We start from the raw sequence: 16,398 nt of genomic DNA, 5'->3' as shown, positions 1-16,398 counted from the left end.
CCATCCATATAAATGGGGAGAGAGAGAGAGAGATAAAAGAGAACACTGGAGAAAATATTATAAACTAAAAAGTCTGCTTTGAATTTTTTTGGCCAGTCTTCAAAAGAATTCCTTCTGTTTTCAGTCCCCTGGCCTTGAGATGGCATGTGACCAGGAACGAACATATGTTATGACAGACCTTCTGTGGAAAATTCTGTTCACTTGTGGTTTCAAGTGTTTTTATAAAGAAAAAAAAACCTGTGATTGACACAACCAGTTGCATATACAACTTTTCTGAACCTCTATAGCAGCAAAGCAACAAACTAACATGTTTTGCACTTAAACAGAAGCAATAGGATAACACCTTTTCTGTTTGCAAAAACTGTGTTTGATAACGTAAAATGTTGCAACATTCACTGTATTAATTAAACACCCTGCTACTCTGAGAAGGGAGGTTAGGGGAGGGAGGCTTTTTCTGACTAGAAAGGGTGTTTTTAAAGAGGATTAAATGGAGGTGCAATCATTTCATCATGGAGCTGTCTCATAAGAGTCTAATATGTGGAAGTAATAATACTGTTTGCCAATTTACTGCATCTGACTTTTACTGTTCAGCACTATTTCAACAAAGCATCTCCTATATATTTTTTTCTTCTGAAGCCGCACATGGAACCTGTGTGTCTAATGTACCTAATCACAGTGAGATGTTCGACAGGTTTGAGAGGAAGCTGAGCCCTCTCTGGTACAAGATAACTGGAGGTCAGGTTGGAACAGGCTGTGGAACACTCAGTGATGGGAAATCTCTTTACTTCGATGGGCCGGGCAAAAGGGAAGCAAGGACTGTCCCTGTGGACACCACAAATATCAGGTCAATAGTAAATACTGCTTCTCAGAAAATGTATGTATATTAGCATTGTGTCCCCTGTATTGTTACAGAAATAAAGCGAGAGAGGGTATGAACCATTCTTGTTTTTACTGCAACCAATACATTATTAAGGCGCATCTTAGAGAGAAAATGCAGCATGCTCAAGCAGAAATTACTCTTTTTGAAAACTCTTGGCAAAATCCTTCCCTTCCTTGAAAAAAAAACTCAGAAGGGGAAAAGTTAATATATGCAAGGGAATAGCAGCCTAGAAAATGTGATCCATTCACCCCTCTGGAAGGATGGCTTAGCAGCGGGTTCTAGATGGAACAGGCAGGAGGCATGGCCTTGAAATTGTACAAAACCAGAGAATCCATAAAGAATCTATGCCTCAAACATGCAAAAAGCTTCCTTCACATGCTGTTCTGGACCCTGTACATACTGACAGCATGGCCACGGAACCACTGTCTGCTCGCCTGCTGCTGTACACTACCTCCATCTATAAGGGGTGCAGAAATTGGAGTGGGGGTTAATTCTGTAGGGTCAGGAATAAGTAATGCAACAGTTTGCCCCATCATTTATGGGTGATTTCTACGGGGTCATATTACACAGAGTCGGCATTCCCTTACACCACTTTTTTCAGTCCATTCACTGCCCCAAAGAACCCTACATGTTGTATTGTGTGTGCAGGGGCTTTAGCGAGATTGCTGGCATCTTGGAGGGGGGCAGCATGCAACGTAACAGCTGCCTTTTTTGTCTGTTACACTCATGTTTGGCTGGTATTTGTGTGCATTTGCTACTCCGTGAACCATGTGACAGAGAAGAGCACTTAGTTCTGTGTCCTGAAGGGTCATATCAGATTTTTGGAATCTTATGTAGTTAAACACAGAGCATAATGTCTGAAGTAAACATATCATAGTAAAACTTATATGCAAGTTACACTTATAATTACTTCTCCTGTCACACAGAAAACCTATTGTAAAGCCCAGGGAGTATCTTCACATTAGTACCAAGCCATTTTTAATTCCAGATGTTCACATGGATAGCTTTCTGGTTTTACAGAGTTTGAAACCGTTTTAATTTTTGTAAATATTTCAAACTTTACAGAGATGAAGTTGAAGCTCCTTCTTGACCCTTTTAAACTATTAGCATTCCTGGTTTGCATGAAAAAGCTGTCATGCTTTTCAAAATTGCCCCAGTAATTTTAATTGCCTATAGTGACACCTACTGGTAAAGAGCCCTATTCTCAAAACATGGCCCACTATAGCAAGGACACTGTTTCACCTGCAGTATTTACATCCATTAGGCTGCCAATATGATACCTGGATGCTATTTTATCACTGATTAGTCACGGCCTCCTGCTCTTAATCTTTTTCCCCTGTGGCTTCCTTCACTATCAGCTCAGTGAATGTAGTAACACATGGGGCCTGCCTGGCAGCTGCAGACGCTAGATAAAAACTGTGGAATATATTTTTTTCCAAGTGATGACATCTGGCTCATTGGTTGATTTGGCTCCCATCTGTGTTGCAGACTCTGTTGTTAATGGCTGTGGAATAGTCTCAGAGACTTGTTTTGGGCCAAACCCTTTAAGATTGGTTGGGCAGGCTGGTCCTCCTGCACAACATTTTCATCTTCCTAGTTTGTCTTCATGAGAAACTATTAGTCATAAAAAAAGAGATTTTACAGTAGAACTGTAATTTTTTTCAGATCTGTCACCAGCTAGTGTTTAACTACCCAAGTACTGTATTATACAAACATATAGGTCTGGTAGTGGCTTTCAAAACCAAGGCATGGGGCAGAGGGTCTACGTTGGTTCACTTTTAGGCATATGGGATTAGATCCAGAATAAGTCTCAGATGGACATAACCTTGCGAGTGTCATCCTAGTTCTTGTAGACATACAATACATAACACACACAACACACAGTTTGAGACAACTGAGCATGAGTACAAACTGTGGTTCAGAGAAGCCAAGAAACAGGGGTAGATGATTATGGTGCTATTCATGCACAACTATGCAAGTGAAATCTGTGCAGCACCTGCACTACATTATGCTCGGCTATAGACCTACTCCTTGATTCTTAGCTTACTGATAGCAGTGCACATCAGGTGTACCTCCCGTGAAGAGAATGGAGTTACACTGGTATGAAACCAGCATGAGTGAGGATCAAGCCTTTGGTCTTTCACTTTCATAACCCACAAATTCACCCACTAAAATAAGTATATTTAAAATAATAAAGTAAAATGTTTAAATAGGTTATGTGAGTGCTTTTCAAAAGGCCTTTCATAAGCTCCCACACAAGCTAATTAGTCGTAGGGGGAGAGGCAAAGTATTGTTATGAATCAAAACTGGCTAGGAGACAGAAAGCAAAGAATAGTATTTTCATCATGGCAAAAGGTTAGCAGTAGGGCACCTCATGGCTTTTTACTACATCCCGCTGTTGCTTAATATATTTATTACTGGTCTGGAAAAGGGAGAGGGGGAGAAATGAGTGGTGAGGTAACAACATTTACAGATGACACAAAGTTATTTTTGTTGGTCATGGCCAGGGATGACTGTGAAGAATTTCGGAGACACAGCCCAGGTCTACACTAGCGGGGGTGGACCTAAGATACGCAACTTCAGCTACACAAATAATGTAGCTGAAGTCGGTGTATGTTAGGTTGACTTACCTGGCCGTGAGGTCAGTGGCAAGTCGACCACTGCTGCTCCCCCGTCGACTCCGCTTCCGCCTCTCGCAAGCTGGAGTTCCGGAGTCGATGAGGAGCGCAATCGGGGATCGATTTTATCGTGTCTACACTAGACACAATAAATCAACCCCCACTGGATCGATCACTACCCACTGAGTGAAGACCTGCCCCTAAACAAGCTATGCAAATGGCAAACATAACACCAAATCTAACATGACACCAGAATCTAATACTGATAACTGCAAAACAAAGCACGTTGGAGAGGAAAAGTTAAACTGCCCTTTCACCATACAGGGTTCAAATCAACTGTATAAACTCAAGAAAGGGACCTGGACATCAGTGTAGACAGCTCAGTGAAAACCTCTACTCAATATGTAATTGCAGTCAGAAAAGCTAACAAAATGGTAAGGTGAATAAGAAATGGGATGGAGAGTAATACTGAAAATATTATAATGCCATTTTATACCTCCAGGGTGTGGCTTCACCTGGAATACTGTGTGCAGCGCTGGTCACCTCATCTCAAAAATGATATTGCAGAATGAGAGTGGGTGAAGAGAAGGGTGATGAGAATGATCAAGGACATGGAAAAATCTCTAATAGGAAGAGAGATTGAAAAGATTGTGATTGTTTATTTTAGAAAGGAGATAATTAAAGGGGGACATGATAAAAGTATATAAAATAATGTATGGTCTAGGGAAAGTAGACTGGGAACTTCTGTTTTCCCTGCCTCATAATATTCAATTAAATGACAAGGTGGGAAATTCAAAATTGATCAAAGGAAATATTTTTTCACAAAACATATAATTAACCTGCGGAACCTGTTGCCACAGGAAGTCATTGAGGCCAAACACTTAAGATTCAAAAAGGGACTGGACATTTATAGGGATATCAGGAATATCCAGAGTTATCATAAATAATAATAAAAACTTTAGCAGGGATGTTAACCTCATACTTGAGGGTTTAAGCCAATCTCTAACTATTAGGGATCAAGATCAGAGCTAATGTGTGGAGCAGATTTTCCCACAAATATTACCAGATCTGAAGTCTCAGGGACTAGCTACTGTCAGGGAAAGGATACTGGAGTAGATGGACCTTGGCTCTGAACTAGTGTGGTAATTCCTCTGTTCCAGTCTGTGCATAAACACTGCACTAGGATTACTAAGATTTTAATTTTATTGCTAAAATTTCAAAAATAATAATAAATGTGTCTTTATCTTTCTCCCATATCATTCTCACAAGAGCTACCAAATCTCCACAAATGCAGTAGTATTAACCCATCCTTCAAGAAAGCCCAGTATTATGCTATTAGACAGTAGTTTCACAAGGAGAGAAGTCCAGGTGGTTTTATTGCCACAATAATGAAACCACATTAAACTGCTTCAGAATGATTTTTTTAATTCTATGAAAGTTTTTTCAATGTTAGTGAACAGACACATTTCATTGTATGAACAGTGCATTTGTTAAGCATGGTATCACCTGTCCGCACAAACGCTGTTTGCTCTACAGACCCCACACTACTCCTTACTTGGGAAAAACTTCCATAGACCTAATAGGTTTTTGATTTTGATGGAAACTTTACCTAAATTAAGAAGCACTGAATAGCGACCTAAATAAAAAATCTTCATAAGTTAGGGAAAATAGAGTTGTTTATACTGCATTTGTGCTTTGACATTTCAACTACAGCAACAAAAAACTAACAGTATTATATTTCTCTTATAAGAACACTTTTTTTTTTCAACAGACTAGTTCAGTTTTATTTACAAATTGGAAGCAAAACAGCTGGTACTCTCTGCAACAAACCAAGAGCCAGGAATGAAGGTAATGTCCCTTTTCACTGGAAACCAGCTTTTAGCAGAGTTTTTGTTCATTGGACCTATTTTACAGAATTAATAAGATCTTTACATAGTGCAACAAAGTTCCTCCCCTGCCTTGTTGGGTACTATGCTTATTGGTGGATTTGCTCACCTCAGAAATTCACAGCAGCCCTTGGTTTGGCCACTTTTGCTAATGACTCAAACCTGCCGTTCACTCAGCTGACCTCATCGCTGGCCAGCATGGGGAAAGGGGGGAGAACAATCCCCACAGTCTCTGCTGATCCACCTAGTGGGTCGGGGGACAGGCCAGGGACCTTCCCTTCTGGTGGGACCCACAGTCCAAGTCAACTCTTCTTGTATCCAATAGGGAGTTGGGGGGATGGGGAGAAACCAGGCCCACCCTCTACTATGGGTTCCAGCCCAGAGCCCTGTGGATTGCAGTTCTGTACAGTGTTTCCTGTAACAGCTGCATGACAGCTACAACTCCCTGGGCTACTTCCCCATGGCCTCCTCCCAACACCTTCTTTGTTCTCACCGCAGGATCTTCCTCCTGATGACACTTGTACTCCTCAGTCCTCCAGCAGCACGTCCTCTCACTCCCAGCTCCTTGTACGCACCTCACTAACTGAAGTGAGGTCCTTTTTAAACCAGATGCCCTGATTAGCCTGCCTGTTCTAATTGATTCTAGTAGCTTCTTAGTTGGCTCCAGGTATCCTAATTAGCCTGCCTGCCATAATTGGTTCCAGAAACTTCCTGATTGTTCTGGAACAGCCCATTATTTTACTCAGGAAAAAGGGACCTGCTTAATCTGGGGCTAATATATCTACCTTTGACCACTTTCCTGTAGCCCTCTGGCCTGACTCTGTCACAATAGTTAATACGAATCAACTAACTGTCCCCTTTTTATGGAGAGTACAGAAATCTTTTTTAAATAAAAAACAAGCAATCTACTCCTAATTATTGTTCCACATTTTGAACTCTTGTTTACCTCCAAGCCACACAAACCTGATGTTAACCTTATTATACGTTATTCGCCTCATGAATGCAGAATTATGAAACTGAATCTGAAGAAAATATTATTTAGGCCAAATAAATTAATCTTTCCCATCTGCTTGTACTCTTATTTTTCTTGTGTCCCTAGGTTGGTGGTGGTTGGTTTTTTTTGGTTTTTTTGTTGTTGGGGGGGGGAGGTGTGTGAAATTTGAGTTTTCTAAGAATGAAGGAGTTACTCTGGAGGCAGATCCTCAGCTGGTGTAAATGGATTTTGTTCCACGGGAGACACTAGAGCTGTGGCAATTTATGCCAGATAAGAATCTGACCCTGTGTGTTATAATTTTTATTGTGTAAGGGCAGCTGGGAACATTATGTAATTATTTTATTGGCATTACATGCAGATGAACTCAGCTTCCCATGGAAATGTAAGATACAGTGATAGTCAGAGGTGTTTCTTAAAGCTAGCTTGTCCTGCATTGTTATGGTCCTATTCTGTCAACTGAACTGGATATGAAGCAGGAGGAGTGATGACTGCATGCTGTTTATAAAATAACTTTGAAAGTGAATCAGAATTAATTGTTTGTGTATTTCCTGAATGCTTTCTAATTTTCCTCCCAGAGTGTAACAACAGAATCACAACATGATTTGTCAGTTGGTTCTACAGCAGTTTGAAAATATGTCTAGGCTTATGCATATGACTATGTACTGATTCCGAGTATAATTGTGTATGAGCTCAAATAATATGAACTGTAGCAAATTACCTCTGCGTGGTTCTATACTCAGTAGAAGGGCTAACCTCAATTCATATGGGGATGCTATCAGCACCACGGGAACACTGCGTGACAGGACAGGTACAGAAACAAACAACATCATTTCTGCACCATTCGAAAAATTTAACGTACAAAAGATCTTACTCCCCATGTGATTTGCATCCCACAGACAGTTCTCAGGCTTAGTATTATACTGGCAGGTTAAATGTAAATCTCTCTAAATCCTTGCACAGAGTTCTTGAAGCAATGAAAATAAAGATTCTGGCATAGACTGGCATGTCTTAATAATCATAGTTGGTTTTAAAATCAGAAATATGAAGTTTTTATTTAGGCAGAAAACTAATAATGAAAGAGATGAAGAAGGATGATCCAGCGGTCAGGGCACTGGGTTAAACTGTGGGAGACGCACATTTAAGTCCCAATTCCATAGACTTCCACTGTGACCTTGGGCAAGTCACTTAACCTCTCTGTGCCTCAATTCCCTATCATTAAAATGGGGCTAATAAAGCTACCTCACAGGGATGTTATGAAGATAAATTCAGGCTAAGATGTAGTCACAGGTATTTTTGGTAAAAGTCCTGAACAGGTCATGGGCAATAAATACAAATTCATGGCCTGTGACCTGTCCATGGCTTTTACCAAAAATACCCCTAACTAAATCTCTACTTCTGGGGCCCAGCTGCTCCAGGACCACTGCTGCTTGGGCGGTCCCCAGGGCACCCCCAGGACTGCTGCTTGGGCACTACCTGGACCCAGCCACACCGGCCACTGCTCGGGCGATCCCCAGAGCCAGCTGCATGGGACTGCCCAAGCAGTGGCCGATACGGCTGGCTGTAGGGCAGCCCTCAGGGCTGCTGCTCAGGTGCTCCCCCGGGCTACCCGAGCAGCAGCCAGTGCGGCTGGCCCCAGGGACTGCCTGAGCAGTTGGCCCCAGGGCCAGTCCAGCAATGGGTGGTGTGGCTGGCTTTGCGGCGGCCCCAAGACCCTTGCTCGGGCACTCCCCAGGGCTGCTGCTCGAGCAGTCTGCAGGACCAGCTGCCCGGGGCCTCCCAAGGAGCAGCTAGTGCAGCTGGCACCAGGACCGCCCGAGCAGCTCACCCAGGGTTGCTCCAGCAGCGGCCAATGTAGCTGGCTGTGGGGCACTGAAGTAGCTGGCCCTGGAGTCAGCCACACCAGCTGCTGCAGAATTTACGAGGTCACGGAAAGTCACAGAATCCGTAACTTCTGCGACCTCAGTGAGAGAATCACAGCCTTAAAATAAATGCATTAGACATTGTGAATCACTCTGAGGTCTAATGATAAGAAAGTTACATTATTATCATATAAGTATTCTAAAAAAAGTGTGACCCCAGTTGCAAGTCTAGCTAAAAGTGTTCGTTAACGTTGGGGCTTGAGTCAGCTCTCATTTACACTGTATAATTTAGTCAGCTAAGAAGTTAAAGAGGGTGAGAAAATTAGAATAAAATAGGAATATGGAGGGAGGGCCTGATTCTCTCTTTATATACACTGGTCTAAATCAAGAGTAAATCCATTAGAGTAAATGGAATTTCCCAGTTTAAACTGAGGGTAAGTGAAATGAGAAGCAAGACAAGGAAGGTCATTACCTTCTACACAGGAGAGCCTCTTTCTCCTCTCACTGCAGTTTGATACCATTGATGTCAGTGGACTTCCTGATTTATACCAGTATAAATAAGATCAGAATCAGGGCCAGAGTCTCTTTTCATACATTACAGTCACAGGGCTTGATACTCTTCGCACTTACAATAGTGTAAGTCAAGAGTAAATCTACTGACGTCGATGGAGTTACAGCAGTGTAAAACTGATGTGAGAGAAGAATCAAACCCAGAGTATCTTGGTGGTGTTTCTTTCATTCTCCTATAAGATAGGCAGTGCCAATAAATGACTTCTGTCCCCCATGGCTCTACTGTGTTCTAATATCTACCATAGTAAATCTAAGATAATGTAACTTTTAAGGATGCAGTATATATAGTAAGGGTGAAATCATAGGCGCCATCTTCAGAAAGGACTGGGTTTATAGCATGCAAAACCACATCCTCTTAGTGACCCAAACAAGCCACAGGATTAATTATATGAAATAGATGTTAAATGTATTAAAATATGTGAGTCAAATTCTTCCCACAGTTTCAGTGGTGCAATCTCTCTAGCTTCAGTGGGGCTGTACCTATATAACCAAAGGGAGAATCTGGCCCTGTCAGATGCAAGCAACATATGACAACCAATAATCCTGACAACAGTAATAACATGCTGCCAACAAAGGGCTCTCTTCACAAAAAATTATGTGCTTATGAAAAAAACAAATCATTTGCCCATGTCATGTAGTGTACATTAAACTGATATGGGGATTTGGCTGAATAAGGACTGAAGGATTGGCCTTATTTTTTTCTGTGCGGTGTAAATAAATGATTTTGTTCTTTTTTAATACAGGGCTTGTAGTTCAATACACAAATAACAATGGAATAACCTGGCATTTGCTGCGAGAGCTCGATTACATGTCTTACTTAGAACCACAGATTGTTTCAATAGATCTGCCCCGTGAAGCTAAAACATCTGCAACTGCTTTCCGATGGTGGCAACCCCAACATGGTAACCAATGCTTTACTAAAAATTTAATAAGCAGCTTTCCAAGAAAACAAACATCCAGCCTTCCAGTGCTTGGAAATAAGGTTAAGAGCTGTGGACATTTTATTTTAGGAAAAACAAACTAAAAATGTATTATGCCTTTACAGCTACCACAGGACAGTTTTGGCTCTTGGCCTATTCATAGCTTACTGTTAAACAAGGCTTTTCTCAGTCATAATATTATCATTGTTGTTGTTATTGTTTATATAGCACCATAAATGTGCATCGTGCTTTACAGTGCAAATAACTACACGGTTCTTACACCAAACTGTTCACACTCTAAGTTTCAATCAAACTTTATGATTGATAACAGACATGAGGGAATGAGAAAAGGAAGGCAGCCCAAGTAAGTTAATATGGTTACTTAGATGTGTTCTTTATCATCTTGATGTATGTTTTGCCTACAATTTATAAGCTGAAGTTAGTTGTCATTTTTCTCTTCCTGTCCTCCTGCTTCTCAGTTGATAGTATTAAAGGGGGTACAGTAGGAGGACATCCAGTATGAGAGTGTAGAGAGAAATGGATTGACGGGATTGTTGGGCTGGCTCAGGAAAGAAGACGAGAACAGAGATGAGGTAGGGAGAAAGTGAGGAACAACTCCATGAATATCATCTGCATGAGGGGTTTTCAACCTTTTCCTCACCAGAACTCCCTTTTCCAGACCAGAACCCCCATCTTAACTAGTCAGAACCCCCTTCCCATTTAGCAATAGAAAGGGAAGGTTGAGAAGCCCAATCTGCATAACAGAGGCTCAGGGAGTACTTCATTTAAAAAGAGGAAAAGATTATGATGGCAGTAGTATTCCAGCTTGAAAACTAAAGAGGAGGAAATGTCTGTGTTCCTCAGACATAGAGCCACCAATAGGTGGTGGACTATGTCTTGAGTAACTTGTCAGGTATGGTTAGCAAGAAGATTTTAATTGATTGAACACTATCCTCACAAAAAGGTGGTATTGGAATTGTGAAACAATTAAGCTAGTCTGCATGAATAGTACAGACATGATTAAATATCCTACTGGGGCTCCACTAACCTCCCTGTCTTTCTGTTCGTAGGGAAACTTTCAGCACAGTGGGCCTTGGATGATGTCCTTATAGGAATGAATGACAGCTCTCAAACTGGTTTTCAAGATAAATTTGATGGATCTGCGGATTTACAAGCAAGTTGGTACAGGATCCAAGGGGGTCAAGTAGATATTGACTGTCTATCTATGGATACAGCTCTGATGTTCAGTGAAGATACTGGTATGTGTCTCTAAAGGAAGGTCTGAATGGGCCTATATTTTAGGCTACGGGGGCTTAGGTCTTTATAGGATCCATTTTAAAAATGGGGAATAGTTGTATAATAGTCTGTTGGGGAAAGGAGAAATGCTTTCAGGCTATAAAGTAGAAAATGCTGAGCCCAAGGAAAAAGCAAACATTACATAATATTAAAAAGTTACATAATAAGAAAGTATTTTTGTTCTCTTTTCTTAGGTAAACCTCGTTATGCTGAGACTTGGGATTTCCATGTGTCAGCCTCCACTTTCCTGCAGTTTGAGCTGAGTATGGGTTGCAGTAAGCCATTCAGCGATTCCCATGGCATTCACTTGCAGTATTCCTTAAATAATGGGAGAGACTGGCACCTGGTGACTGAAGAGTGTGTTCCTCCAAGCATAGGTTGTCAGCATTACACTGAGAGTTCAATTTACAGATCAGAAAGATTCCAGAACTGGAAGCGAATTACTGTCTACCTTCCACTTGCAACCATGTGAGAATTGTTATGTTGGCTATATATCAAAATATAGGCTTTTCTGAACTAATCTGAACAAATATGTCTCAGCTTGGGAATTTTCTGATTATTTCTTAATTAAATATGAAATGTGCCAGAAAATAAACACATCATCCCTATAAACTGCACTTTAAAATATTTCAACAGATATAATATGAGCTGCAAGAGTCTGTGAAAGTATCAAAGTTAGCTAAGTGAATTCTTGAGTCTTGCCTCTGACCTAACCAGAACAACAGCTGTAAATCTACTATGGGGTTTTAAAGATTCACCAATGAAGTGTCAAAAATTAATGCACTCACACATTTCAGAAGAAAAACACCTTAAAATAAAGGCATTTTGCCATGTGCACAGATAGATACGATGCCATTTCAGACCAAGATTTATGCACTTTTACAATAATAAGACCCCATACGTCCTTCCTATGTCAGATTTAATTAAGCCATCATCACATCCGTATAGGAATGATAAAATTTATATCTTACATAGCATAACCACATAACACCCACTAAGGCAGAATTAATTGTGACATTAAAGAAAATCAGAATGTGCTGCTGCTGAACCTGCGAACCTCAACCTCTCTGATTGGGAAAAAAATTCCATTTTTAGGAAGAATTAAAACCCTGCTCCTTAATATGAATAAGACACAGTTGTAACCAAACATGGCAGATGTGCTGAGTTCTGCTTTCTTAATGAACCCATTCTCCAAGTTTAGGAATAGCATTAAACTGTGTAACGCTAAGTATTAACACACTAATGATAATAATACTTAGCATTACACATCTTAGTGCTTTACCTCACCAAAACCCTCTACAAATATTAACTGATTAAGCCTCACACCCTTATGGTAAATGCTGTTACTCCCTTTTACAGAATAAAAAACAGGTACCTAGTAGTTAGTGTGACATATCCAAGGTCACACAGAAAGTCAACATCAGAATAGGGGCTAGAACTCAACTCATAGCACCAAATCCCACTGCACAGTCCACTATGCCATGCCTCTGTTCCCAAATAGTCTTCTTCATACATTGGGCCCCATCCTGATCCTATTGACGTTAATGGGATTTTTGCATTCAGTGCTATAGATGGTATGGTATGCAATGCGTTCCAGTCTACTGCATGTTACCTGCCTGAACAAATCCAAGATCATCTAACCAATAGCATCTTTGTTTAGATTTTTCAACTTTTTTCCTCCAGCTAACCATAATGTACTGCAGGATGAGCAATAGTTATAGAAATATATATTTTCATTCCTTCTTCCTTACATGATACTGGAGAAGATCTTTCATCTGCCTTCTCATTCTAATGAAATTATGATTTTTTTAAAACCCTGACAATACACAGGACCCAATCCTACTTCCGTGTCAATGGGCACAGGAGAGGGCTCTCTGTCTTCTGAATTTTAGCTTGACATATCATAGTTTAAAACAAACTGATTCATACAGATAAACTCCTAGCTGCATTGAAAAGTTATTTGTGTGTGCAACAAGCTATTGAATACTAATGTATTTAATACCTCTTGCTCAACTACATTGTGTTAAATGGTGCACACATCTGAACCATAAATCTAAGCAATGAATTCAGCATCATACATGTCCCATTGCAAAGTACTATAAATAAATAAAGTAAATTAATGGAGATAACCTATCTCATAGAACTGGAAGGGACCTTGAAAGGTCATTGAATCCAGCCACCTGCCTTCACTAGCAGGACCAAAATACTGATTTTACCCCAGATCCCTAAGTGGCCCCCTTGAGGTTTGAGCTTACAACCTGGGTTAAGCAGGCCAATTCTCAAACCACTGAGCTATCCCTCCCCCCCAACTATGTGTACAATATTGAAAAATGGAGACTCAGAGAGTTAGATACTGAAGAGAAATAAGCACAATAATCCTAAAATCCTTAAATCAGTTTTCATTTAGGCTATACTCCTGTTAGAGTCAGTTAGAATTTTGCCTAAGAAGGACTCCAGGATAGGGTTCAGTTTCAGCTGGAATACATTTAAAATATTTCTACTGCTTTTCCCAAATGCAGATGCAGCTGTTTTTCGAAGTGAGTTCTGTTTTCTCTGTTTTGCTAGCTCTCCCAGAACACGTTTCAGATGGATTCAATATGATTACACTCCTGGAGCAGGTTCGTGGGCTATAGATAATGTAGTCTTGGCTACAGGATGTCCCTGGATGTGCTCTGGCCATGGAATCTGTGACTCAGGCCAGTGTGTGTAAGTAGACAAACTTGACATCATGCTGTTTTCATAGTAAAGTTGTATTTTTATTACCTCAGATAGATTAATCCTTTTTCCACCAATATGTTGCCAGGTGTGACCGAGGCTTTGGAGGTCCGTACTGTGTCCCTGTTGCACCTCTGCCTTCTGTTCTGAAAGATGACTTCAACGGTAACTTGCATCCTGATCTTTGGCCTGAAGTCTATGGTGCCGAGAGGGGAAACCTGAACAGTGACACAATCAAATCTGGAACCGCTCTCATTTTTAAAGGGGTTAGATATTATTTATATTCAAATATTTAATAAAATATCAATACTCTTAATAATAGCAAGTATATTTTCCTTTCTTTGTTTCCTGCAAATGATTATTTTAATAATTTTAGACAAGAGGTTATTTTTCACCTTTGATACTATTTTCTGGCCTGAGTTATATTCACTGTGTTCAGCACGTTTCCTTTTTTGAACATTTAACATATTATTTTTCCAATTTCTACTTTAGCATCTGCTGTCATTTCTAACAAAGCTGAAAGCTGAAAATAAAACTCCATGATTGAAATTTTTCCTTGCCAATTATAGGGTTTGGGCACACAACTCCAATAATTGGCTTGGAAAAATTAATGGGAGTTGTGTCTAAATCCCCTACTAGTTTTGTAAATCCCATTGCTAATTTTATAAATCTCAACCTACTTATCTTTGCAAATTTTGTATGATGTGGATTATTTAGCATTATTTTATATTTAATTATGTGTTTAATGTATATTCTTAAATTTTATTTTTATGAAGTTAGATAGATAGATAGATAGATAGATAGATAGATAGATAGATAGATAGATAGATAGATAAAGTAAAAAATCAAATATGTAAGACAGAATAGAGCTTACTTTCCAAACTTTGCACTTCCTTTATAACCTTAAGATATGTTTTTGTTCCCACAAGCACTCTAGTTTTGAGCTGACATGCAAGCTGTTTTCAGTTAGAGTGCAAATCCACAGCTATGTTGTCACACCATTAGTTTAGTGCTTCTCAAAAATAAAGTGTAAATATTAATTTAGGTGTAATCAGTGAAATCTTTAAAAATATTTCTTTGCACAACTTCTATTTCTTTCCAGCTAAGCAACTTCAGATAATCAAAATCACATTAAGAATATTAACTGTCTTAAACCTGGATAGATACTTCCTGAAGAAATACCTGAGGAAGGAAACCCTAGAAGAGGGGAAAAATCTGTGAGGAACTCCATGCGGAGTCTGGGATTGCCAAATTCCTGCCAAATGAGCAGTGGTTTTGCTCCCCAGATCCACACAAAGTCAGGGCCATCCACTTAGGGCTTGTCTAGATGAACAATTAGTTCACAGCAAACGGGGGTGTGAATGTACCTGAAACTAGCCTGCCGTGGACTAATGTCCAGGTGGATCCTGCTGACACATATTAACACTATGTTAATGTGCTTTGATCTATTCCCATTTTAAAAGGATTGTGTTACAATATTTACCTCCTTTGTAAAGCCCTTTGGGATCTATATAAAAGCTTAATGGTGCTGACAATGTTGTTGTTAATATGCCAGTAGTCCCACAAAGCTCCAGCAAACAGTCAGAGCTGAGTATTATAGCGGTTGAACAGAAAGACCCAAAAGAGAATATGGGTTCAAACTAGAACAGGTGCAGAGAAAGGCTACCAGGATGATCAAGGGAATGGAGAGCCTATCTTATGAGTGGAGGCTAAAAGAGCTTGGATTGTTTAAGCTTGCAAATCAATGGCTGAGCATGGATCTGACTCCTCTTTATAAATACATCAGGGAGGTATTAGAGTCTGTAGGTGGAAAAGAGCAATTTAAACTAAAGTACAATTTTGGCAAAGAACAAATGGTTATAAAATGGCCATGAATAAATTTAAGCTGAAAATTAGAACCACCAGAGGAATGAGGTTCTGGAACAGTGTTCCAGTAGGAGTAGTGAGGGCAAGCAACCTAAAATAGATCTTAATAAATGTATAAATGGGATTATATGATGAGTTTTCCTGCAATAGGAGACTGGATTCGATGACCAAGGAGGTCCTTTTCAGACCTGTGTCCTATGGATTCAAGGATGTAACAATCTGATTGTATTGTACGCCCTATCACCAGTACAAGCATCCTTTAGCAAAACTTGACAATGTGATTAAAAATTCAATTGCTTGCTTTTTGGTTTCTGCAGCCATCTGTCTCCCACAATTCTGGACATCTGGGCTGCTCTCCTCTTTCTGCAGTTCACAGAGGCAGAGTTTTGTTGCTGCATGGTCTGGCCAAGCTCCCTCTGTTCCTGCATGATGACAGACTCTGTGCCTCTGCAGCAGCAGACGGTGATGGTTCTTTTGCTTCCGTTCTTCCTCCTCCTATTTTAACTTTTCTGCCTATTTTTTTGGGCAGTGGGGAGCAGCACTCTCCCTCCTTGACATTCCTCCTCCTCCTCCTTGGGTCTGTCAACCTTTTGGGGGTTTAAGACTCCCTGAGCCTCCCCTGCAGCATCTTCCTGCTAGCTCCTGTGCCCCTTACAGGCATGGCAGAGCAGCCAAGAAAGCATCAGATCAAAGCCAAGTGGTGCTCTACGTGAGGCAGCTTTGCCAGACTCAGCAGATGGTGAGGTGTGCCCAGCCTGCACCCAGCCTTTTGTCCCTAACTCTGTTAGATCCTG

The 16,398-nt window shown here is 40.4% G+C and overlaps 1 protein-coding gene across 4 annotated transcripts in view; it reads left to right on the top strand.

The window, feature by feature from the left end:
- RELN (reelin) overlaps positions 1–16,398 on the top strand; it is a 480,031-nt gene that overhangs the window by 381,737 nt on the left and 81,896 nt on the right. For all 4 annotated transcript variants that reach the window (XM_050925235.1, XM_050925228.1, XM_050925256.1 and 1 more), the window contains exons 30-36: positions 637–844; positions 5,270–5,346; positions 9,551–9,709; positions 10,798–10,986; positions 11,218–11,491; positions 13,589–13,729; positions 13,827–14,004. In XM_050925235.1, the coding sequence (XP_050781192.1) occupies positions 637–844; positions 5,270–5,346; positions 9,551–9,709; positions 10,798–10,986; positions 11,218–11,491; positions 13,589–13,729; positions 13,827–14,004 (1,226 nt within the window). The remainder of the gene's footprint in view (positions 1–636; positions 845–5,269; positions 5,347–9,550; positions 9,710–10,797; positions 10,987–11,217; positions 11,492–13,588; positions 13,730–13,826; positions 14,005–16,398) is intronic.

This window comes from Gopherus flavomarginatus, chromosome 1 (assembly GCF_025201925.1).
Source record: "Gopherus flavomarginatus isolate rGopFla2 chromosome 1, rGopFla2.mat.asm, whole genome shotgun sequence".
Taxonomy (NCBI): Eukaryota; Metazoa; Chordata; order Testudines; family Testudinidae; genus Gopherus; species Gopherus flavomarginatus.
The sequence above is the reverse complement of the archived record's forward strand: the minus strand, read 5'-3'. Positions and strand labels throughout refer to the sequence as shown.